The sequence below is a fragment of the Fusarium mangiferae genome (genome assembly GCF_900044065.1).
Source record: "Fusarium mangiferae strain MRC7560 genome assembly, contig: FMAN_scaffold012, whole genome shotgun sequence".
Taxonomy (NCBI): domain Eukaryota; kingdom Fungi; phylum Ascomycota; class Sordariomycetes; order Hypocreales; family Nectriaceae; genus Fusarium; species Fusarium mangiferae.
In genome coordinates this window covers 1,483,020-1,508,153 of record NW_024573932.1, presented here as the reverse complement: position 1 = coordinate 1,508,153, position 25,134 = coordinate 1,483,020, and the positions used below count along the sequence as shown (strand labels likewise).

The 25,134-nt window shown below is 43.3% G+C and overlaps 9 protein-coding genes across 9 annotated transcripts; 4 read left to right on the top strand and 5 right to left on the bottom strand.

Annotated features, from left to right (window-relative positions):
- Window positions 1-7: 7 nt before the first annotated feature.
- On the top strand, window positions 8-1,615 carry FMAN_08260 (uncharacterized protein; the record flags this gene model as incomplete). The annotated part of the gene is made up of 4 exons (XM_041821715.1): window positions 8-43; window positions 96-464; window positions 518-928; window positions 983-1,615. The coding sequence occupies 4 exons, from the start codon at window positions 8-10 to the stop codon at window positions 1,613-1,615; spliced, it is 1,449 nt and encodes a 482-aa protein (XP_041687467.1).
- A 71-nt stretch (window positions 1,616-1,686) lies between these two features.
- FMAN_08259 (uncharacterized protein) lies at window positions 1,687-2,688 on the bottom strand (the record flags this gene model as incomplete). Its single annotated transcript, XM_041821714.1, has 1 exon — window positions 1,687-2,688. One exon carries the CDS (start codon window positions 2,686-2,688, stop codon window positions 1,687-1,689), a length of 1,002 nt encoding a protein of 333 aa, XP_041687466.1.
- Window positions 2,689-12,226: 9,538 nt separating this feature from the next.
- Window positions 12,227-12,795, bottom strand: FMAN_08258 (uncharacterized protein; the record flags this gene model as incomplete). The annotated part of the gene is made up of 2 exons (XM_041821713.1): window positions 12,227-12,436; window positions 12,559-12,795. 2 exons carry the CDS (start codon window positions 12,793-12,795, stop codon window positions 12,227-12,229), a joined length of 447 nt encoding a protein of 148 aa, XP_041687465.1.
- A 175-nt stretch (window positions 12,796-12,970) lies between these two features.
- On the bottom strand, window positions 12,971-13,297 carry FMAN_08257 (uncharacterized protein; the record flags this gene model as incomplete). The annotated part of the gene is made up of 1 exon (XM_041821710.1): window positions 12,971-13,297. One exon carries the CDS (start codon window positions 13,295-13,297, stop codon window positions 12,971-12,973), a length of 327 nt encoding a protein of 108 aa, XP_041687464.1.
- Window positions 13,298-13,427: 130 nt separating this feature from the next.
- FMAN_08256 (uncharacterized protein) lies at window positions 13,428-14,525 on the top strand (the record flags this gene model as incomplete). Its single annotated transcript, XM_041821709.1, has 3 exons — window positions 13,428-13,663; window positions 13,722-13,953; window positions 14,088-14,525. The coding sequence occupies 3 exons, from the start codon at window positions 13,428-13,430 to the stop codon at window positions 14,523-14,525; spliced, it is 906 nt and encodes a 301-aa protein (XP_041687463.1).
- A 167-nt stretch (window positions 14,526-14,692) lies between these two features.
- On the bottom strand, window positions 14,693-15,721 carry FMAN_08255 (gibberellin cluster-GA4-Desaturase; the record flags this gene model as incomplete). The annotated part of the gene is made up of 1 exon (XM_041821708.1): window positions 14,693-15,721. One exon carries the CDS (start codon window positions 15,719-15,721, stop codon window positions 14,693-14,695), a length of 1,029 nt encoding a protein of 342 aa, XP_041687462.1.
- Window positions 15,722-16,781: 1,060 nt separating this feature from the next.
- On the bottom strand, window positions 16,782-18,514 carry FMAN_08254 (Ent-kaurene oxidase; the record flags this gene model as incomplete). The annotated part of the gene is made up of 4 exons (XM_041821707.1): window positions 16,782-17,215; window positions 17,268-17,849; window positions 17,903-18,188; window positions 18,239-18,514. 4 exons carry the CDS (start codon window positions 18,512-18,514, stop codon window positions 16,782-16,784), a joined length of 1,578 nt encoding a protein of 525 aa, XP_041687461.1.
- Window positions 18,515-19,408: 894 nt separating this feature from the next.
- Window positions 19,409-21,149, top strand: FMAN_08253 (gibberellin cluster-GA14-synthase; the record flags this gene model as incomplete). Its single annotated transcript, XM_041821706.1, has 4 exons — window positions 19,409-19,789; window positions 19,842-20,013; window positions 20,067-20,672; window positions 20,728-21,149. 4 exons carry the CDS (start codon window positions 19,409-19,411, stop codon window positions 21,147-21,149), a joined length of 1,581 nt encoding a protein of 526 aa, XP_041687460.1.
- A 1,652-nt stretch (window positions 21,150-22,801) lies between these two features.
- On the top strand, window positions 22,802-24,703 carry FMAN_08252 (gibberellin cluster-C20-oxidase; the record flags this gene model as incomplete). The annotated part of the gene is made up of 7 exons (XM_041821705.1): window positions 22,802-22,984; window positions 23,037-23,207; window positions 23,270-23,372; window positions 23,424-23,492; window positions 23,552-24,166; window positions 24,220-24,270; window positions 24,321-24,703. 7 exons carry the CDS (start codon window positions 22,802-22,804, stop codon window positions 24,701-24,703), a joined length of 1,575 nt encoding a protein of 524 aa, XP_041687459.1.
- Between the last annotated feature and the right edge of the window lie 431 nt (window positions 24,704-25,134).

Sequence of the window (25,134 nt, the reverse complement as noted above, 5' to 3'; positions counted from 1 at the left end):
TGTGACCATGAGTTTCCCCGATGAGCAGAAAGTTGACTTTCAGGTGCGTATAGAACCCTCTAGGTAAGACCACAACTCTCTGACTTTTTGCAAAGACTTTCCAGAACGTCATAAACAACCAGTTAAGCCCCACTTCAGAAACCCGACATGGTATCTGCCCTAGCACAGAAGAACCTCTCTGGGAGTCACCCGTATCGACCCAAGATGACGTTGATCGAACTGTAAGCGCTGCGAAAGCAGCATACCCTGCATGGCGAAAGCTATCATGGGATGAGCGCGCCAGCTATCTCGTCAAGTTCGCAGATGCCATCGAGACACATAAGCAAGAGTTCATTGACCTTCTAGGCCGTGAAGCTGGTAAACCTCCGCAGGCTGGTGGCTTTGAGCTTATGCTTGTCATGCAGCATGTTCGAGAGACTCCGAAGCTTAGGATCAGGGAGGACAAGCCTGAGGATAATGAAGATGTAAGCCCCCAGATCATTCATCATTGGAAAAGAGAGACTGATAGTATGCGCAGAGAACAGCCGTTGTACGCTACGTCCCGCTTGGCGTCGGCGTCGGCATCGTTCCATGGAACTTCCCCATGTTGCTCGGCATTGGGAAAGCATACCCTGCTATGTTGGCTGGCAACACGTTTATATGGAAGCCATCGCCATACACTCCATACTCTGCTCTCAAGCTGGCCGAGATTGGAGCCAAAGTCCTCCCTCCTGGCGTATTCCAGGCTTTGAGCGGCGGGGATGACCTTGGACCTATGCTGACTGCTCATCCTGGCGTAGCCAAAGTCAGCTTCACGGGGTCTACTGCGACGGGTAAGAAGATCATGGCGGCTTGTGCTGCCACATTGAAGCGCGTTACTCTTGAGTTGGGCGGCAACGATGCTGCGATTATCTGTGAAGATGTTGACATCCCCGCAGTGGCTGGAAAGGTATGTTCCCCTACACCTTACCTGCTGCCAAGAGGTTTACTAACCAGTCGATAGGTCGCATTTCTGGCTTATGTTCACAGCGGCCAAATCTGCATGAACATCAAGCGCATCTATGTCCATGAAAGCATCTACGACAAATTTGTTTCTGAAGTAGTCAAGTTCTTAAAAGCACTCAAAACAGGCGACTTCTCTGACCCTGAAGCCTTCTTCGGACCTATCCAGAATAAGATGCAGTACGAGAAGCTCCAGCGTCTGTATGAGCAGATCGATAAGCAAGGTTGGAAGCGTGCTTTTGGAAGCGCATCAGCTGCCACTTCGGAAAAAGGGTACTTTATGCCACCTGTTCTGATCGACAACCCGACCGAAGACTCAGAAATCGTGCAAACTGAACCGTTTGGTCCAATAGTTCCTGTTATGAAGTGGCAGTCCGAAAACGATGTGATCTCGCGGGTCAATGCATCAGACTATGGCCTTGGAGCGTCTGTCTGGAGTAAAGACGTCGCTCGTGCTCGACGAATGGCTGAACAGTTGGAAGCGGGAAGTGTTTGGGTCAACACACATTTCGAGGTGGCGCCGAACGTTCCGTTTGGGGGACATAAGCAGAGCGGTATCGGCATGGATTGGGGAGAGGTTGGTCTCAAGGGATGGTGTAATCCTCAGGCTTACTGGGTGAGGCATTCTGGGTGATGGAAACAGATATTATGAGAAGAGATCTATAACTAAGTACACAATGAAATGCAATATCGATGGCCGCCATACTATTCGTCCTTCATCACCATAACGACAACCTTTCCCTTAGTTCTACCCGACTCAACCTTCTCCCAAGCCTCCTCAAAATCCTCCAAGTCAACCACACTATCAATGTGCGGCTTAATCTGACCAGCCTCCAGAAGTTTTGTGATGACTTCTAGATCCTTGCCGATAGGGTCAATGACAAAGAAGATGCTATTGATCTCCTTCTTGACATCTTCTGGACGATTCTGTTCAGGGACTGCACAGACGCTGACAAGTGTCCCTCCCTCTCGAACTGCATACCACGTCTGAGCCAGAGAAGGCAAGCCAACACAATCGAAAACAAGGTCGAATTGTCGAGATGCGGGATCTTGGGCAACCCACTCTCCGATACTGTGCTTCTTGTAGTCGATGGTCTCAGTCGCGCCAAGCTGTTGAACGAAATCGATATTCTGTGTTCCAACAACAGCTGCGATGGTCTTGACTCCAGCTAGGCGAGCAAGCTGTACAGCCCAGCTACCCACTCCCCCCGCAGCACCACTGATAAGAACTCGGACCTTTCCGTTCTTCTCTCGCGCAGCTTCATCACCCGAAAGGGCCTCCGGATCCAAACCTCCCCTGCTGAACAATCCCTGATATGCAGTAAGTGCACTAATAGGACTCGCCGCAGTTTCCGCCCAAGCCAAGTTCTTGGGCCTGATCGCAAGCTCAGAGACGCGCGCGAGAACATATTCTGCAGCTGCACCAGGGCGGTTGGCTTCAATGCGAGCGTAGACCCCGTCGCCGGGTTTGAAACCACTGTCTTCTGGGGCAGAGATAACGGTTCCTGCGAGGTCTTGGCCGGGAATGGGGATCTTGTCACCGATGAACTCGGGTGCCCAGAGGGCCCAGTCGAGTTCACCTTTGCAGGGACAGGTAGCGTGGACTTTGACGAGGACGTCTTGAGGATGGCTGGGGATAGGGACGGGTTGTTGAGATGCGAGGATTAGTTTGTGCGAGTGCTTGTCGGGCTGGAGGATGGCCTTCATTGTTGATGGAAGATTGGATGATGCCATTTTCTGATAACAGTAAAGTGTAAATGTATTTTTTGCAGTTAAGACTTGTGGCTGAGAGCTTAAATCAGCAGACAGAACTTAGTAACGTTGTTGGATACTGGAGATGATGTCTGCTGAGATGTTCGAGATGTATAGCGGTGCTGCAATATATAAATACTATAGTGGCTTACAAGAATTAACAATCAACATTATACAATCTCCGTCTGGTTCCGGAACCTGTATCTCTGCAACTGTAATGCCTGAAGTCAGTCAGCGAAAAACGCCACTCAACGGATTCCCGTGTGTCGATTACCCGGATACCCGATGACAGCATGCATGTAAAGCGACACCAAAAACCTGGTCTTTGTGGCACACTGGCCAATTGCATGCCTCTAAATACTCCTCGGAGAAGCACTATCGCGTGTTTGTCAGCTCGCGCTCGGTTTCGTAATAACTTAAAACGCGAGGTTAATAACCGGACCTCTGATGCCATGCAGGATTGATTTGGTAGTGGTGTAGGGGAGCTCGCGACTAACTAGTTTGATGTGATAAAGCACGATGTGGAGCAAAAGCGCCCCTCAAATGGCTTCCTGAGTTTGGCCAGGGTGTGAGTGTCATAGTAATGGCTACAATTAATATTCGACGTGCATCAACTTTATTGACTGTTGCATAAATGAGAGTAGAAAAATAAGTAACATTTATCGAGCCTGCCGTATACTTGAGCTACTCCCCATTGCTATACTAGACTGATCACTTAAGTACTCCCTCAGTGACCTTTTCCAATCCTGCGAAAACGCCGAATCCCCTATACTGAGCTTGCAGTCCGTTAATAGAGGACTGTGATAGGCTTGAGGGGTTAAAAAGAGGCTTTAGCCTTAAGGCCATAAAGGTAAAGAACATTAAAAAAATACATTTAGGTAAAATACTTCTTACCTTTACTATTACCTAAAATCTTACTTTTAGCTAAAAGCTAAATATTTTAATAATTAATTCTAAAGATATATAAATAAATAGCTACTATTTATTTATAAAAATAATTAAACTTAAAGTATATAAAATACCTAAAGGTAAGTTACTTAATATAAATAAGTTTATTAACTTAAAATAATACTTTTAAGATAACTTTTATTAAATTAATATAATAGCTAATTAATTAATAGTCTATAATACCTTTTTATTTTTTAATATATTTTATACCTTATAATATTATAAACTTACCTTAAAGGCTATAATTATAGCTTAATAGTTAAAATAGCTATAAAATGTTATAATTACAGCGCTTACATCATATATACTCTATAAATTCTTCTATAACCACCAATCAAGCTAAGACCAATACTTACAGGACTAACAGCAGTCCAGGACCGCATCGCCCCAGAACTGATAACAACTTCACTTAACGATACTCCCCTATAACTACACTAAATATATATAGATACATTCATTTAGCAGTAGATAGAACTTAGCTTACTAGCTATTAATAAAGTATCTTTATATTAATAAGCCTAATATGTATTACTTAATTATTAAGAGATATAATACTTTGCAAGCTTAGCATTACGCCCTATATTATCTGCAAATATAAACCTAATATGGACTAGTTTCCCTGTTTAAAACCACCACTATTATATATTAATAGCTCTTATTCAGACCGTACTGCATAACGCTAAGCAATACTAACGCAATGGCACCTATAACTCCCGTCTAACCTTCTAACGCAGGATATGCGCAGCACACTTCGCAGCAGGGAGCCCCCCCTAATATGGAGGATATCCCTATAGAAACTAACGAAAAAGAGGAAGAAGAAATCGCTCTGGCCTATCTAACCACCTATAAAGGGGAAGTTATAAAGCTTAGGCGAAGATTTACCTACCTCAGCCAGCAGCATAACAAACTGCTAAATAACTCTAAGGAGAACGCCAGAATCTCCTAGAATTGAATTAAAGGGCTGGAGAAAAAGGTGACCGAACTTACCGGACTCGCTAAAGCCCTTGAGGCTAAAGCTAAGAAGAGCTAGAAGCTCTATTAAGAGCATATCGAGCACACCGCGGCGCTCGCTGTTACTGGCAAGGACCCCAGAGAGATCTTATAACCCCATTAGCCAGATTTATTCAATAGCAATGCAGATAAGCTTTAGGGCTTTCTCACTAGCCTTTAAAGTTATTAAATATACTACCCTATTTAGTTTATCACTAAGGAACTTAAGGTTAGATATAGAATAAGATTCCTTAAAGATAAAGCACTCCGACTCATAGAACCTATTATCTGCGACTATATTAATAACCCTAAGGAAAAACGATAGGAAATAATAAAGCGTATCTACAATAAGTATAAACACTTTAAGGATAAACTTAAGAACGCCTTTAGAGTTATAGATAAAAAACGAATGGCAGAAATAAAGATTTAATAACTTAAATAATGAGAATCTGCAGCAGACTACTTAGCTAAATACTGCTACTAAGCAGCCAAGCTGAACTGGGGCGAAGAAGCGCATATGGCATAAGTTTATTTAGGACTTAAATTAGAAGTTAAGGACGCTATGGTAAACGTCAGACCTAAACCCAAGAATCTAAATAAACTAGCCAATATTGCTGTAGAAATTGACAATTAATAATTTAAATGATAACGAGAAAAACAAGCCGAGAAGAATGGAGGGTTATATAACCCTTAATGGAACATTAAGTAATAGAATGCCAACCAGGGCAAGAAACGACAAGTTAATACACAGCATAGAACTAAACTAGGACCTATAACCCTAGGCGCCACTTAACGAGATAACAGTTAAAGACCACGTAACATATCTAAGGTTAAATATTACAACTGCAACCAGTTTGGATATATCGCCAATAAATATTCTTAACTAAGATAGCCTAGAGACCTAAATTACAGTAAGCAGATACTAGGAGCTATTAATGAATAGGACCTCTAGATAGCTATATGAACCTAGATGTTGGGAATGACCTGCGGTCTATATGATATGGCAGAAACGACTGCCATATATAAAGACAATATACCATAAAACGGATAGAACCTATATTAGTAAAGCTCCGTTTAGGAACTGCAAAACGAATTTCTAACGGAAGAAGACACAAAATATAGCAACACTCTAAAGATTCTGATGCTATATAACCAAAAAGCCTGAGAATACTAAAAGAAGGTTTTAGAAGACCTAGTAAAACGAAAAGAGGAATAAAAGAAATAGCAGAAGCTATACCAAAGGTAAAAGAAGGAAAGAGAAGAGATTATAAGAATAGAAATGTTAGGAATGATAAGGCAATAAAGTACCTTAAAAGGGAAGGAAGTTGCGCGATATATTAACATAATCCTAACCAGAACTACTATCTAAGCCACTAAAGTAGTAATAAAAGCAAAAAGGATAGCAAAAAGCAATTTATGCTTAAAGAAATAATAAAGGGATTAAAGTATAGGATATAGAGAAGGCGCAGTATATATAACCGCATTATACCTCTGATAAGAAGATAAACGACTAAAACAAAAGTGGAAGCAGCCCTATAAACCTTTATATAACGAATAAGGATTAAGAATCTGGAAATCTAGGGAAGAAATATACATTCAAACCGCCAGAGAATACATTAATATAGACGATTTATTAATAGTATATATTCGCGCCTACTATATAGAAGACGCTATAAATCCGTTATATAAGGAACTAGAATTCAACCCTAAAGACTGCATAATAACGTTACCCACTCATCCAGAACATGATAAACTATTATAGGTATCTTGCAGATACTATTAGTGTATAAAGCACAGATAGGAAAAAGAAGATAATAACTGCTTTCCTATTATGATTCCAGGAATATCTAATAACAAGCTATATCGGAAGGAGGAAACAGAGGGATACCTACTAAGCACGTAATACGAGAACCTAGAAGTACTGGAACTCCAATTTCATATGGCCTATTACAGAGAAATTCAAAAAGATAAAAATATACGAGCAGAACTCTAATAAATGATCCAAGATATTACCCTAACAGAAGAAGAATTTAATCGATAACAAGCAGACAATAGCAACAAATGGTCTGTTGATAACACCAGCTCAGAAGGATCGAAAGAAGTATTGAGGCAATTAGAAATGCAAGATAAAACACTAGAAGAATTAAAGGAATTCTTCAATACGCCTCGCAACAACAGAAAGAAGCTTACTTGAGAATAGAAAGAAGTCTAGAGAGAGTATAGCAGATATAGAATAGAACTTATAAAGGAATGCATTGCACTTAGCGAAGCTGAACACATTAAAGGATGCATAGACCCGGAAGCATGCCACAACTTATACCTGGGAAGTATAGGTTACCTACATAAGAAGCAGATAATAGAGTTATAACTATATAAGTCACGACTAAAAATAGTTAATGAATAGTATAAAGAACTAGAAGACCGTTATAGATAGTAAATATTTAATAACGAATTCCTTAATGACTATACTAATGGTAAGGGTTGCTATAATAGCGATTGTAAATGAACCTACTAAGATGCCTTAAGAAAAGAGATATGCCTTCTGTAACGATAGAGCTACAGAAGAGCGAGAGCCAAGGATGAGAACGACTTGAACCTATAAGAGCTCTAGGAGCTACACAAGACGATAGACCCGATCGCCTAGTGCTACAAGCTCGGATCAAGAGGAGATAGCTAAACGCTTAGATCGACAGTAAAGTAAAGAAGAACTTTATCAACCTAAAAATAGTCACAAGGCTAAAACTGCTATAGAGGAAGAAGAAATAGACCTATTGCCTTATAAATGCAAAAGGATAGTTCTTTAATTATAATAACGGTATTATCGACTAAGAAATTAATCACTTTAAGGTCCTTATTAAAGGAAAGAATTAGGGAATTAGTTTTAATATCATACCTTTAGGAGAGGAGATAGATATCATCCTAGGCATAAACTGGCTAAAACAACAAAATCTACATATTAACTAAAAGACCGGCCAAGTCATATTCCTAAGTGACTCTTATAGCAATAATAGAACAATTATAAAAAGCAATAAGAGATCTTAAACACTAACCAAGAAGGAAGGCAGTGATAAGGGCAAAACCAATCAATTGCCGCCTCCAAAAGGAGCACGACACAAGCACAAAAAGGGCACAAAATATAAAACAGAAATCCTTAGCATCCTATAAAAAGAGGATCCTTAAAAGGAGGAAGAAATAAAGAAAGAGTTAGAACAGGACCGACTTAAGAATATCCCAAAAGAATACCAAATATATAACAAATTATTTAGTAAAGACTTAGAGACAGGAATCCCGGAACACAGCAAGTGGGATCATGAAATCAATCTAATAGACAATAAGCTACTATTATAGAAGCTATACTTACTAAATCAGAGAGAACTATAAGTTCAAAAGGAATATATTGACAAAATACTAAGGAAAGGCTACATCAAGGTATCTAATTTATTATTAGCCTTAGTAATATTCTTTATACCTAAGAAGAATGGAAAGGATCGGCCAGTAATTGACTACTGACCGTTAAATGTATGCACTATTAAGGACCAAACCCCACTTCCGCTTATCACAGAACTTAAGGATTGGCTATAAGGTAAACAGATCTTTATGGCTCTAGACCTAAAAGGAGCGTATAACCTTATCTGTATTAGAGAAAGAGATAAATAGAAAACGGCATTTAAAACTAGATTAAGACTCTATAAGTATATAATCATGCCTTTTAGTCTTACTAACGCACCCATAACGTTTCAACAGATAATTAACAGTATACTTTAACAATACCTTAACATCTTTATTATATACTACCTAAATAATATCCTAATCTTCTCAAATAACAAAGAAGAACATAAGGAGCATATCTATAAGGTCTTAAAAGCACTATAAGATACCAAACTATTAGTTAAACCAAAGAAAAGCTTCTTTTACATTAAGAAGGTAGACTTTTTAGGACATACTATTACGCCTAAAGAAATCCAGATAGAATAAAAAAAGATCTTAGTAGTAGCAGACTAGAAGGTCCTAAAGAACGTTAAGGAAACACAAGCCTTCCTAGGATTTATAAACTACTACCAAAAATTCATTAAAAACTTCAACAGGATTGCTAACCTACTAATAGAGCTAATAAAGAAAGATCGAACGTTTATATAGAACGATAAGGCATAAGAAGCTTTCAAATAGCTTAAAGAAGCCATCCTTAGCGAACCAGTCTTAATTATATTCGACCTAAAAAGAGAAATCGAACTAGAGACAGACTTATCTAACTATACCTTAGGAGGATAAATCGGTTAACAAGATGACATAGGAAAATTATATCCTATTGCATTCTACTTACATAAGTTATATAATGTAGAACTTTACTACCTAATCTACAATAAAGAGTTCTTAGTGATTATTAACTGTTTTAAGGAATTTAGATATTATCTTATAGAAAGCAAACATTAAGTTAAGGTATATATAGATTACCAGAATATCTTGTACTTTATAACTACTTATAAACTTAATTAACGATAACTACACTATATAGAATATTTATGTAAATTTGACTTTATAATTATCCACAGAAAAGAGATAGAAAATAGAAAAGCAGATACAATTAGTTGATAACTAGACTATAATACTGGCACTATAAAAGCAAATAAACAAGTATTAGAAAAGAATAAAAAGGGAAAATATATCTTTACCTAATAAATGCAAACCTTAGGATGGATGGAAGCTAAAATGACTAAGGAAATCCTAAAGGAACTAGAAGAGTTTATATAAAAATTCTACAAACATCCTATATATAAACACCAGAGAGTAATAAAGACTCTTAAATGACTCCTATAACATAAATATAAGATACAACAAATAACAGTAGAAAAGGTTATCAGATAATACAACCTTTACGCAAAAATAAAGGCTTAATGACATAAACCTTATAGAGAACTTCAACTACTGCCTATAGTATAGTAACTGTAAGACTTAATCATAATAGACTTTATTATAAAGCTACCGCTATCCAAAGAACCCTTAACCAGAATCTTCTATAATAGCATTATAGTTATTATAAATCGCCTCACTAAGTTCTCATACTACCTACCTTATAGAGAAGATATAAATGCAAAAGAGCTTGCATATATTATCTATAGATATATTGTCAGCACATACAGATTACTAACTGAGATCCTCTCAGATAGAGGACTAATACTTACATTAAGGTTTTAGAATACACTTGCAGCACTACTAGAGCTAAACTATAAGTTAATAACTGCATTTAGAGCCTAAGTAGATAGATAAACAGAACGAATAAATCAAGTGCTAGAACAGTACCTACGGTATTATGTCAATTACGAATAAAACAACTAGATTAAGAAGCTATTATGCGCTCAGTTAGCATATAACACTGCCTATAATAAGAGTATAAAGCTTATACCAGTATATACTAATTTTAGATTTACACCAAAAGCCTATAGAGACCTATATAAGCCTAAAATAATTAACCTAGCAGTAATAATTAAGAGTGATGATATAAAGAACCTATATAATAAACTTCAGATAGAACTTAAGTTTATTAGAAAACAGATGTAACGATACTATAACCCTAAGAAGGTAGAGGGACCTACCTTTTCGGAGGGGGATATGGTTTACCTATCCACAAAAAACATTACCATTAAATGACTAAATTACAAACTTGACTTTAAATATATTAGACTATATAAGATTATCAAAAAGGTCTTAAAGAATAACTATAAACTAGACCTACCACTAAAGGTTAGGATCCATCCTGTCTTTCACATTTTACTGCTTAAGTCAGCAGCAGATACAATCCATATCAGAATGCATAACAAACCTACAGAAGTAGAAGGACCAGAGAGCTACAAAATAGAAGCAATAAAGGAGATAAAGACAATCAACAAGAAAACAGAATACCTTATTAAGTAGAAAAACTACCTAGAAAGCGAAAACACATAAGAACCACCAAAACACCTTATTAATACCTAATGACTCCTAAAGAATTTTTATTAACAACACCAGAAGAAGCAGAAGGATCAAATAATAGGAAAGCATTAAAAAACTTATCACCTAACCCCAACGCCAACCAATCAACATCATTAGGAATATAATCAACCTAGAGATTACGAATTAGCGCATCTTCATGCGCATCTAGACCAGACAAGATTATATCCTAATTAGTATCCTGAAGACCATGATGGGTAGCCTTAGAACGTTTCTCCTTTATATAAATATAAATCTTATAAATCCGTAATAAACGACTAGCGGCAAGAGCCAAACAAGACTGTAATGCGGCTATCTCCTTATGAAGCTTAAGAAGATCCTTATTTACTTAATTTTTATTGTTCTTAAGTTTTTTCTCCTGCTTTATTAACGTTATAACTAGAAGGAGGGTTAATAAGGGAAAGAAAGAAGGAATAAATACACATAAGAAAAAGCCATATAGATACCATTATAAGACTTCTTAGCCTAAATACACTTACTATAACAAGTAGAATTAGCAGATATAAAGCATTTATCGCTTTTACCTAAATGGAAGCACTAAATGCAGGGTATATCGGCCTGTTTGTTTAAAAACTTAACAGCAAGTGTAAGAGTTTAAATTTTACAATCCTTATGAGATAACTGCTTAAATATATAATTAGATATTATAAGACATAATAATAAAAAGTTGAAATTACGACTTACCAAAAAGGAAACAGTATTAATCGGATAACAGGCCTTAAGGGCAAGACTAGTAAAAAGGGGAGATCGTATTATAATTACAGCACTTACGTCACGTATACTCCACAAATTCTTCCATAACTACTAATTAAGCTAGGACCGATACTTACAGAACCGATAGCAATCTAGAACCGCATCACCCCAGAACTGACAACAACTTCACTTAACGATACTCCCCTATAACTACACTAAATATATATAGATACATTTATTTAGCAGTAAATAAAACTTAGCTTACTAGCTATTAATAAAGCATCTTTATATTAATAAGCCTAATATATATTACTTAATTATTAAGAGACATAACACTTTATAAGCTTAGCATCACGCCCTATATTATCTGCAAATATAAACCTAATATAGACTAGTTTCTCTATTTAAAACCACCACCGTCACATAAAAGGCTTTATAAGGAAATTTAAAAAGGTAATATTAAAAATATTATCTTTATAAGCTTTAGTTACTTTATATTTAATATCTATAAGTAATATTATAATAATTTATAATATTAAAAAGATATTCTTTAATATAAATTAAAAAGGCTATTAAATAATAAAACAGTAGTAATTAATAAAGTACTATATAATCTAGCCTAAATATATACTATAATAGATTTATAAAAGAAAATAAATATTTATTATCTTTAATAATAACTATACTATTTAAAGAGTTATAAGCTAAAAGGAAAAGTTAAATAGATTAATAGCATTAAGCAGAAAAGCTTATCTATTAGAGATTTAATTGTAATTAGGATTAAGTTTTCAGTTAAATAAAGCTTCATTAAATAAGTCATAAAGGTTTTGAACTTAAAGGTCAATAGAGGACAGTGTCGCCTACAACCACTGCATGACTACTCGCACATTTGTACTGATATCCCCGAGACAACTGTTGTAGATTCGCTTATCCGCCGAGACCTTGTGCTGTCTTGATCCATGCGAGTGAGCAAGTGCTTACGAACGTCTTTTGGGCTATGTTTCGTAGCCACTTCCTTCGCATCTTCGCCGTTCTTGTTCTTGATGCTCAAGTCGCTACATCTCGATAGCACATCGATGACTTGTTTCTTGTTGGCTATGTTAGATTTCAGGGCGACCATTAATGGCGTCGATCCATCCTTTTGCTACGCGTTTGCGCCGGCAACTCTTTTGCCATGTTGACCTAGGAAGAGGTACTCCAGCATTTCACATCTCCAACTCGAGCAGCTGTGTGTGCCGTAGTCATGCCAAATTGATCATGGGCATTGACATCCAGGGCCTCGGCCCTTAGGTTTCCGAGAAGAAGCTTTGCGACGCGTCTTCCTTGAAAATTCGAACTTTGGTACAGTTGAAGACCTGCCTTGCCCGTACGATCAGTCGCATCAGCCTTCGCAGCCTTGGCGAGAAGAAACTTCACCGCAACGTCTTTGAGCTTAGAACATGCCATGAGGAAGGGCGTTAAGTCCTGGCTCCCATCTTCCAAACGGACCCCTTAGTAGAAATGGCCATTGCTCATCTCATTACGGTTCTTGGACTGACCTTCACTGGCTGTAGTAGCTAGCATGACGGAGAGAGAGCTCCACACGGATGTCTGGAAGTTCTATCAAGATACTTCTCAAATTCTAACCAGCCTGCGATCTTATCCCACCGAGCGAGAAGTCTAAGATGCAGCCGCGGCGTGGCAGAAAAAGGACAACATCGAGAATGCCATCCGCGACGCGGTTCGAAAGGGCAGCCCAGATAGCGGCAGCACTACAGACACCATCATACCCCTCAATGCCGCCGAGAAACGCGCTCTGATAAACGAGATTGACCATTCGTTCTCTGAGAACGGGATGTGGATGGTCATCTTCACTGTCAGCCTGAGTGCCTTTCTCCAGGGCTTTGTACAGAGTAGTCAGAACGGTGCAAATCTGTTTGCTGATCAGTGGCTTAAATCTCGGAAGCATACTGTCAACTCCCAGTTCGCTTATGCCAACGCAGCTGTTTAATTCAGCGCTGCTGTTATGTAGGTAGAGTTCTCTCGCAAGTCATGTCTTGGTAGCTGACAGCAACAGAGGTTGTCCACTGGCTGCACTGATGAGTTCACTGTTCGGTCGCCGTGGCGCCATCATTGTGGCCTCATTCCTCATCTTTGTGGCATCCGTTGGCTCGGCTTGCATTACACTCAATGACAATGCGTGGCTGTCTCTTGGGAGCATCAGACTAATCGGCGGTGTCGACATGGGCTTGAAGGCTACTAGCACCCCCATCCTCGCAGCGGGAACGGCAGTTGGCTCGTGGAGAGGCTCTTCAGTTCTGTTATGGCAGCTATGGTGGGTCTAACCTCTCCAACATCTCGCTGATATGATGACTGAGAGGCTTACTTGTTAGGGTCTCTTTTGGCATCATGATGTCTTTTATTGTCAATATTTGTTTGAACCAGATTTTCGACAAAAATCTAAAGCTCCGTTTGATTCTGGTGTCTCCAGCAGTGTTTGCGCTTATGCTGATGTATACTGTCGCCGAATGCCCCGAGTCATTCCGCTACTACTTGATGCCAGGGTCGAGAAAGTATAGTCTTAAGAAGGCATATGCCTCGTTGCAGCGATTGCGCAACACCAAGGTCGGTCACAACACTAATACACATATCTTTTGGTATACCCCTTCTAGCTGCAGAAAGCTTTCCTTTGGCCTTTCGTGACACTGTAAGTTGGCTTTGTGTTGTGAACGAAGACAGATAACCAACATTTAGAACAGGGCGCGTCGCTTGCAACATCCATCAATCTTCTATTTGCTGGTTTCCTGGCACGGGTGCAACCCCTACTAGTCGCTGGTATCAAGTTTGGGGGAATATTTGGAGTGTTTGCTGCCTTGAACGTCGTTGCCTTTGTTCTCATCTTTCTTCTGATGGAGGAAACCAGCGGCGTACCTCTTGAATCTCTAGGATCAGTCTTCAACCAGCCGAAGAAGGATCTAATCCACTTCCAGCTCTTCAAGTTTCTACCATGGTTCGGTCGATTCATTCTTGGTAGGAGTAGTATTGCCGAAAGACCAGAACGTACTGTCGACTTGAGTCCGAGCTCGGTGCCAGATGCTTCGGTCACTGATGATGGTGAGGAACGCATTTGGAGTAGCGATACTGTTTCAAGTGGGATGAGGCTCGCCGATATGTCAGGGGAAAACGGAAGAGGCTGATTCGTGAGTCAGCACCTGGAACATAGGAAGATTCAGAGGAGTATGTAATTGAAATAAAATATTATCGCATGGCATGAGGCATCCGCGTCTTATAGTAATTAACAATTGAACTCACAGTCACCTCATAGAGTTAATTAGGAGATAATAATTACATAGAGAAACAGCCACTACCAGAATGCAATGAACTTGGTCTCAATGCTCTCTCTCACTTCTTCCTTCTCAGTTCCGGGCAGATGAAACGAACAGTGGTGAACCCCTCCCGCGATGTCACTCCCCTCCTTCTCACTCTCGGTGTCCATGATCTTCATGAGGAGAACCTCATCCGGAGTCTGGTCACTGATCCAGTACCACTTATGCTTTGGATTAGCCTTGGTCAGTAGTACATCCGACTCAAATGTCCCATGCACCCCCGGCGGGTTACGCCAGAAGCTCACGCCGTCTACCTCATCAGCTGTCCAGTAGTCTACATAGGCCATGGGATCCCGCTTGACAGGTTTCAGTGGACGCCAGGTAGTATACAGGGCCCATCGTCTGCCTTGGTAGTTCTTTGCTCTGCCCCCTGGCAGTTTTGCAGCCTCATCGCCGGCCTTGATGATATCACCGGCCTCGTCAATGAGCTCTTGGCTCCAGTTCCGGAGAGTATTCCAAGCACCGGCTGGACCCCAGTCCTTATGAGGCTTTCGCACTGGGCCTTCCTCCTCTCCTTTCTGAAAGCCTTTGGCCCTCGTAGTAGGGAGCTCATCAGTTGGTTTGGCTACCTCTTCTTTAGAGCCGCTATTCGACTTGGAGGGCATAGGGTAGGGAGGGGCGAGCTCTGGCTCCTTGAACGGAACGTTCCGAGAGGAAGCAAGTAGAATCATGACCTTCTTGGCTCCAGTGAGAGACTTTGCCAGTTCAATGATTTCAGGATCATACACTTCCTTGCGAACGACTGGGTCTGTCCACGACGAGTGATCATACGGCGGAGAGCCTACCGCCGAGACATGTTTGACCACTTGGAAGCCGTTACCGTCTAGGCTAAAGGACGAGACTGAGGGGCGGATATCAGTCACTGCCACGACCTGCTGGGTGCAGTCTTGGAGCGTAGTGACACCAGCGATTGGGGAGGTTGGAAGAGCCGGTCCGCTATGGTAGGCTATCGTAGCGGTGGTATTTTTGACAACTGGCGATTCAAGGGGAGTATCTTTATGAGGCATCGTGACAAGGTTGATGATGGTGATAGGGTAAATTTGATTTGAGAGAAAATTAACAAATGGTAGTGCAAGAAGATGCACGTTGTGAAAGAATGCAACGCTGATATCTCGCATCTGACTCCAAGGCCATTGAAGCACTTTAAATGTATACTCCTTTGCCTAAGCTATCAATACAAGCTATTTGCTACGCTACCAGTACCACGACCTTTATCAGCTGACAAACACCTACCGGCTAATATCTTCCGCTTGTTCGGCACGGAACTTCGTCAGGCCTCATTTGAGTGTGTTATCTGAAAGCCGAAAATGAGGCGATGTAGTCTGCCGACAGACTGAATTATTTGACGTGTCGCTTATATGGTTGTACAAGCGCCATGTTGATAGCTAGCCGTGTGGTTGCAATTCCGACCCCTGGGTGTACCCATGGCATATGCATGTAACCTTACAGATTGCGACGCAAGACCCCCTCTTTTCAAGGTTCACTACTACAAGGGGCCGGCCCAGATCGCCGGAGTAACTATGAATGCCAAGCTTATGCATAGTGAGTATTAGGAATGCCCGAGAAGGGGTTTCTTGGTTTATCTTGACCTCGGCACATGAGCAACGCCACGCATGCAGAACCTTCGAACTATTTTCCATGAAGGGGGAGTTGACTCGAAAGTGATGATTCATGAGTGTGGATTCATTCGAGATTGCAAGGGTGTACTGTTAAACCCTCCGCGGCGCTTTGTAATAGCCACGATTCAGGGTCAACCGTGTCCCCGGACTAAGAATGTCTTAACGATTTCTCTTACTCTTGCAATTCTCTTCTCTGATAATGAGATTCAAGTCACAGAATAATTGGGATGTTACTCAGTAATGAAAATGTGCGATTGAGTTTGACTCAAGATAGACATGTCAAGAAACCTAGGAGGAATATTGCTCACCGCAAAGTTTGTAGACTTGATCCTAAACTCCCCGGATGTCACTTTGAAGCATTCTGGAACGAGTTTTGATAATAAGTGTCAATTTGGAATCACAAACTAGGAAACGCAAAGTATCTCAATCATATCTATGATACTGTTTATCATTCATCTCTCAGTGACCGCTTCCTGACGCACAGCCTGGCTCTCGGATCGGGTATCATGTCACTATCAATAGTGATATTCCGCGGTCTTCCTTTCCCATCTGGCAGCTTGAACTCAAATTGTAATAGGAGGATCGCCAAAGTCAGTTTCATCTCATTAGATGCATAGAACCGCCCCGGGCAAGCATACTTCCCGTACCCAAACGCCATGTTACTGGAATCAGTCATGGAGAAGAGATATTTCTGTGCATAGTTTGAGTCTGAGCGGATCTTTGAGTATCTAAATCCATCAAACTCGGTTGCTGGGGCCGGGCCTGGGACATGTGCTGAGTCCTGAAGCATCGCGTGAGAGGGAACCGCAATGCGAGTGCCTGACGGGAGTTTGGTGCCGTCTGAGAGTGTCATGGGTTGGTGGTAGATGCGATTGAACGTTACTGAAGGTTTCAGTCAGGTGCCAGAAGAGCTCAAGATGGAGAAAGGACCTACAGAGAAACACGGGGTTGAAACGTTGGGACTCTTTGAGAAAACTGTCGAGTTTGTGAAGTCGATTCAACGCCGTCTTGTCCCAACCACTAGCGCCAACGACGCCTTTGACCTCATCTCTAAGAGGCTCGATATACTCAGGGTGAGCACACAAGTCATACATAGCATGAGTCATCGTCATTGCGGTGGTGTGAATAGACGCGAGACTCAGGATAAGCATCCGCTGGGCAATGTTGTCAATCTGTTTCTCCTCCCCTGTCGCAGCATCCCTCATCCATGACAGGATATCCTCGTTGCCATCACCTTGCTGGGAGCGAACAATGTCTCCAATAACTCTTCGACCTGATGAGACGTTGCGAAGTAGTGTTCTGTAAGAGGGTAGCAACGGAGCTACGAATGGTCTTAGTATATGGGGCACAACTCGGAGAATAAAGCCGGTTATGAACAGGCTCTCACTATACTCTGCTGTGGTCGTCAACCATTCTTGGTTGCGACAGTGCTCTGGACCGAGGAACACTCTGGCTGAGATGCGTGATATGAGCCTGACCATGATTGACGAAATGTCAACTTCAATCCATTCCTCATCTGAGAATCATCAGCATTTATTGATCCAGTTTAAAGGACCGAGAAAACCTCACCTTTCATGTCAGGCATCTCTTTTATTAATGCATAGTCAAGTTCCTCCTTCATCACCTTTGTCAATGCCACGAGTTTTGGCGTCAACCGCTGCTGAATAACACGGTTCTGCAAATCACTTTGTAGAAACACCATGCCCCGTGTATACTGTCCCGCAAAGTCATTGATGAAGGGCTCTACCGAGCGAGTCTTGTCTTGGGACAGCTTTCTCACTTCATCAATGTAATTTGGGGGGATGATGATGATGTCGGTACCAAGCTTTCGCACCTGAAAGATGGTGTCTTTGAACTATACCATAGATGAGACATGGTTACGTGGCTGTAGGAGGGATCGCTTACTTTGTTGTAGCCTTGGCTGATGATAGATCCCCCTTCCAAGACAAAGCGCAAACGGAGAAGCCATGTAGGCTCAAAGGCGCTGCGGTATCCTACAACAGGCACTTTGACTGTAGAGGAGGACGATAGGACATGGATGACATAAGAGCATAACCAAGCGCCAGAAGCCACGTAGACCAACCAGTGAACGTCCATCAGTGGTATCTTGTCAAGACCCAAGACGAGCTGCTGGAACAGCGTCTCATGGCTGGTATTGTTCATGCTGTAAGACTTATTCATCGTGTTATGTTGAGGATAAATGGGATGCAACAGAAGTTGTGAAGGAAGTTGACTAGAGTCAATGGGAAAGATTGTGGGCTATGAGTTTACTCTATTGCTATGACTTCGACTCATTGACACTCGACCAAGTCTTGGTCTCCTCTCCTGACCGTCATAGATAACCTTGCGCAGGATAGTTTCCTTGAAGAAGTAATCGATTGGTTGCAAAAGGTCTTTGCGCACGCAGCCACAAATAGCAATCGTCAACAACCATTTCACAGATGTGCATCGGTATGAATATCCCCTTTGAACAAACCGCGCAATTCAGGCGTTTCGGACCATCAGAACCGCTGCCACTTCCCACGCGTATCATGTTTCTCCACAGGCCTCCAAAAGTTCCCAACAAAACTTTACCCCCCTGCTCAAGCGCAAGAATGTTCCTTGGTGCCTATACACCCTCGCCTTTGAGGCTTCACTAGGCTGAGACATCCGGCGTCCGTTGCTCATGATCCTATGATTGATAAGTCCCCAGGGAGCTATCACAGGAAGGTGTATGCATGAATGTCACGGTAGCTGCATCGGCCGTCTGTGCGAGTCCGATACGTTAGCGCCGACCCCCGATAACGCCAAGACACGGCATTTGAAAAGGGCCTAGATCGTGGAGTTGGTGATCGAGACACACGGAGTATCTCTTAGATCTTGGGAATACTATTCCGGTATGCGGCACGCAGGCCTGTGCTTTGTCCTCGAGAACAATGGTGCCAAGGCGGAAGGGCGAGGTGGATTCAGCAACGATTCATATACAGTTTATAGACTCCGTATAGTAGTCCCCTAGACCTTAATAATAACCCTCTGCTGTTGAACATACACTTATCACCAGTCTTAACATCTTTTGCATTCTATTGTTGTCACAAAATGACGAACCATTCTTCTTCTTACTACTTTGAGTTCTACAAGGACCACTCTCATAGCGTCCTGAAGTCAATTAGTGAGAAACCACTCATATTATCATGTCTCATCTTGGGAACTTGTGCCGTTCTGTTATGCATTCAATGGCTTAAACCTCAGCCATTGATCATGGTCAACGGTAGAAAGTTTGGCGAACTCTCCAACGTCCGCGCCAAGAGGGACTTTACCTTTGGGGCTCGGCAGCTCCTAGAAAAGGGCCTTGAGATGAGCCCTGACAAGCCATTTCGCATCATGGGTGATGTTGGCGAGCTGCACATCCTGCCGCCAAAATATGCCTACGAGGTTCGCAATAATGAAAAGCTTAGCTTCACAATGGCAGCGTTCAAGGTGGGGAGCTCATAATTCATGATTGGGGAAAGTAGCTGACAGTTGGGAATAGTGGTTTTATGCTCACCTTCCGGGCTTTGAGGGTTTCAGGGAGGGTACCAACGAGAGCCACATCATGAAGCTCGTCGCGCGACATCAATTGACTCATCAGTTGACTCTAGTGACGGGAGCAGTCTCTGAAGAGTGTGCCTTGGTGTTGAAAGATGTGTACACAGACAGTCCAGGTATGATCCATGCGTTGCTTGTAAGCGAGCCAAGGACTAAATCAGTCTCGCAGAATGGCACGATATTACCGCCAAAGACGCAAACATGAAACTCATGGCCCGCATCACCTCTCGAGTATTCCTCGGCAAGGAAATGTGTCGAAACCCCCAGTGGCTTCGAATCACATCTACCTACGCCGTCATCGCCTTCAGAGCAGTAGAAGAACTGCGTCTCTGGCCAGCGTGGCTCCGGCCCGTAGTCCAGTGGTTTATGCCGCACTGCACACAGTCTCGAGCGCTCGTCCAAGAAGCAAGGGATCTGATCAACCCGCTTCTTGAGCGGAGACGCGCAGAGAAGGCTGAAGCGGAGAGAACTGGGGAGAAAGTCACCTACAACGATGCAGTTGAGTGGCTGGATGACCTTGCGCGCGAGAAGGGCGCTGCGTATGACCCTGCTTGTGCCCAGCTCTCGCTCTCCGTGGCTGCTTTGCATAGTACTACTGATTTCTTCACGCAGGTCATGTTTGACATTGCGCAGAACCCGGAGCTTGTTGAGCCTTTACGCGAGGAGATCATTTCTGTGTTGGGAAAACAGGGATGGTCAAAGAACTCGCTGTACAATCTGAAGCTCATGGACAGCGTCTTGAAAGAGAGTCAACGGCTGAAGCCCATAGCCATTGGTACGTACCCAGGCCCTAAGTTGGGCTGCTAGCACGCACTAACAGACAGTACTAGCAAGCATGCGCCGATTCACAACCCACAACGTCAAGCTATCCGATGGCGTCATCCTCCCCAAGAACAAACTCACGCTTGTATCAGCCCACCAGCACTGGGATCCAGAGCACTACAAGGATCCCCTGAAGTTCGATGGATACCGCTTCTACAACATGCGGCGCGAGCCGGGCAAGGAGAGCAAAGCACAGCTTGTGAGTGCCACTCCGGATCACATGGGTTTCGGGTACGGGCTTCATGCCTGTCCCGGCCGGTTCTTTGCGTCTGAGGAGATCAAGATTGCACTGTCTCATATCCTGCTCAAGTATGACTTTAAGCCGGTTGAGGGGTCGAGCATGGAACCGAGGAAGTATGGCCTCAACATGAACGCCAGCCCAACTGCAAAGTTATCTGTCCGCCGAAGAAAGGAGGAGGTTGTGATTTGATTGCCGGGGCTGGAATGAGTGGGGGTTCTGTGATAGGGTTGAGGGGTCAAAAAGAGGCTTCAGCCTCAAGGCCACAAAGGTAAAGAACACCAAAAAAACACACACGGGCAAAATACTCATTGCCCTCACTGTTGCCTAGGATCTAAGAGCGGGGGTTCAAATTGTACTTAGCTACCTATGAATGAACGCATTTGACACATTATCGGATTCAATGGCTGTGACGGCAAGTCTCCTCCAATGACCCTGTCTAGGGTGACTTATGCAGCCGCTACCCTGTCTAATTAGAGTGCTGTGTCGGTCTAGATCCTCTTAAGCGACGGAAGGCGGCGATCATTCTGTGACAGGTCTATGTGACCCTGGGATGGGCCGGCAGCATAGCGCTTCTAGAGTCCGTGCATACATGACCGGCCAAACGAAACAGGCCATTGGCTTCCTCGTATCAAGATCAAGGCCTTAATCGTTGGGTGTAATTGACGCCTGTTCAGAACTGTAAGTGCCAAATGCATATGAGCGGAATAGCAACGATAGTCTATTAAGCGCGCCAATTGTGCAGGTTTTATCTGTCTCGGTATATTTCACTAATTGATATCTTAATACGTCATAATCGCTTATCAGCTTCATACTGGTAGGCGAGAAGAACTGTGCGGAATATGTTGCATCCAGTGCAACCTTGCCTACGCTGCATTTAGCCCAAACCTTATATCTCCAGATGGAGGGAGGGTGGTATGCATATACGGGAGCACAGCGATAGGCCAAGCACAAGTGTCGACCATATACTGCACTCCTCTTTTGTATATTGGAACTCATTCCCGTTTTGACACGGCGCATCTGCTAGTCTCAACCTGGATATATCGAGAATTACAAATTAGCACAATTGTCACCCGACACCGTTGATTCGTCTATGACCCTGTTCAGTTCCCTGTTTCAGCTCCCCCTGTTCTCAGACCCAATTCCTTTTTCGGAGTTGTGCATGTCTTCTAATATGCAGCTACGAAGGAAAGCAACCGACGGGACAAAGACTCGAGGTTTTAGATCATGTACCCTCAATCGGGCATAACACCGCCATTCTACCCCCCGTTGCGGAAATCGACGCTGCGTCTCCACCACAATTAAAGTTTCTCCGGATATTTGTTCCTAGCGAGTTCTATCAAGCAAGCTTGGGAGGCTGTGTTTGGCACACCAGGGGCTAGTGCACTTCAACCTGCATGGTCATTTGGCGGCCTAGTCCTTGTTGAAAACTGGCTGCAGGAGTTCGTTGATGTGTCTTGATCGAGCTTGGAAATCGCCTGGTTTTCGGCACGTCTGTGTGTCACCATCGTCTGATACGTGGCACATCGGGTTCTGCTCCTGACCCGTTTGTATCTGAGGAAGGGCAGTTGTTGCAAGCTGAATGCGTGTCTTTCGTGTCTCTCTTAAGTCCGAATCATGATTCCAAAGCATACAGAGAAGGTCATAGCGTCTCGAGCCATATGTCCGACGTGCTATACGTCACTCCATGCAGTCGGTGGTCGATTTCCCTCGTCAGTGTTCCTCTTGAGGGTCCTCTTGATGCCCATCCATTTCTCCCAGTCTTTTGCTAAGATTACAACCTCCTCTCACAGACTATCAAGCTTGATTCCGTTTCTTGACCATCCTCTTCAACCACAAACAAAATGAGCATCCTCAATATGATCACCAACTATGCTGGTAGCCAACTTTTGCCCTTCTACATCGCCATATTCGTCTTCACTTTAGTCCCATGGGCAATCCGCTTCTCTTGGCTAGAATTGCGCAAGGGTTCAGTGGTGCCACTTGCGAACCCGCCCGACTCACTGTTCGGCACCGGTAAAACCAGGGTCTGACCATCTATTGACGAGACAACCAAGCGGAAACTGACTTTGTCCACAGAGGAGTTTCGTCAGGCTTAGCAGAGAGATTCTCGCCAAAGCGAGGAGCTTGTTCCCTAATGAGCCATTTCGCTTGATTACGGACTGGGGTGAGGTTCTCATTCTCCCTCCGGACTTTGCAGATGAGATTCGAAATGACCCTAGATTGAGCTTCTCCAAGGCGGCGATGCAGGTAAGTACCCCCAACAACACCTTGGATTTCTGGAGCGCTGAAGATGAAATCTCGTGCCACAGGATAATCATGCTGGAATACCTGGATTCGAGACTGTTGCCCTGGTCGGTCGTGAAGACCAGCTCATACAGAAGGTTGCCCGAAAGCAGTTGACCAAGCATCTTTGTGAGACCTTTCATCTCTAGCGGGTGAGGACCACACACTGACAACTAGAAGCCGCTGTCATAGAACCTCTGTCTAAAGAGTCGACCCTCGCAGTGTCGCTCAACTTTGGGGAGACAACAGGTAAGTCACTTTCTGATGCACATCAGCCAAGAGCTTTCGCTAACCCACCACGAACACAGAATGGCGAGCGATACGCCTCAAGCCAGCAATTCTAGACATCATCGCCCGCATCTCATCCAGAATCTACCTCGGCGACCAACTATGCCGCAACGAAGCTTGGCTGAAGATCACAAAGACATACACCACCAACTTCTACACTGCGTCCACCAACCTCCGAATGTTTCCTCGATCGATCCGTCCTCTCGCCCATTGGTTCCTCCCCGAGTGCAGAAAGCTTCGTCAGGAGCGCAAGGATGCAATCGGTATCATTACGCCCCTGATTGAGCGCCGTCGTGAGCTTCGACGAGCTGCACTCGCGGCTGGCCAGCCTCTGCCTGTGTTCCACGACGCCATTGACTGGTCGGAACAGGAGGCAGAAGCTGCAGGCACAGGGGCCTCGTTTGACCCGGTGATCTTCCAGCTTACGCTCTCCCTTCTGGCCATTCATACCACGTATGACCTCCTCCAGCAAACGATGATTGACCTTGGTCGTCACCCAGAGTATATCGAGCCTCTTAGACAGGAAGTTGTTCAACTTCTGCGTGAAGAGGGATGGAAGAAGACAACGCTTTTCAAGATGAAACTCCTTGACAGTGCCATCAAGGAATCTCAGCGTATGAAGCCTGGTAGCATAGGTACGAACTTCTTTCCCTCATTCCTCCAACTACCACTGACAGTCGTAATACAGTTACCATGCGTCGCTACGTAACCGAAGACATCACGCTCTCCAGCGGTCTGAGTCAGTCAATCCTCCATCCCACCGGCATTTCTGACTAACCCTTTGACTAGCCCTCAAAAAGGGGACACGCCTCAACGTCGACAACAGACGCCTCGATGATCCCAAGATCTACGAAAACCCCGATGTCTACAACCCCTACCGTTTCTACGACATGCGCTCTGAAGCCGGTAAAGACCATGGGGCACAGCTCGTATCAACTGGCTCAAACCATATGGGCTTCGGCCATGGCCAACACTCCTGCCCGGGGCGCTTCTTTGCTGCAAATGAGATCAAAGTAGCGCTTTGCCACATCTTGGTCAAGTATGATTGGAAGTTGTGCCCTGACACAGAGACTAAGCCTGATACAAGGGGGATGATTGCCAAGTCTAGCCCAGTCACGGATATATTGATCAAGCGCCGGGAGTCGGTTGAGTTGGATTTGGAAGCAATTTGATTCGAGGAAGCACTGTGACTTGCTGTATGTTACTCTAGCTACTAAACTGAAGTCATATTGCCGAGATCCTCAAGTCCGTATGTAGTTTAATAATTCAGTGCTTACATTGTTGGTTCCTATCATAACCTTACAATTACACAAACCATGCACTTTCGATGTGCGACTTTCATTCCGTCGACTTTCGGTATAACAAAAGGGCTACTATTGCAAAGTCCCCTGGCTTGATTTACGTATGCCATTGCCCCCTCGGATCCACAACCCCGTCCTCATAATTACTCCGGCTACTCCAACTACCCAACGCCCCCTCCAGTATGATTCGTGCTCGGGCATGTTCGCTCGCGGAACCGGGTGTAAAGCGCTAATTCAGCCACGCGCTGAACAGGGAGCGGCACACACACACACACACACACACTCACTCACTCCAGGTAGCA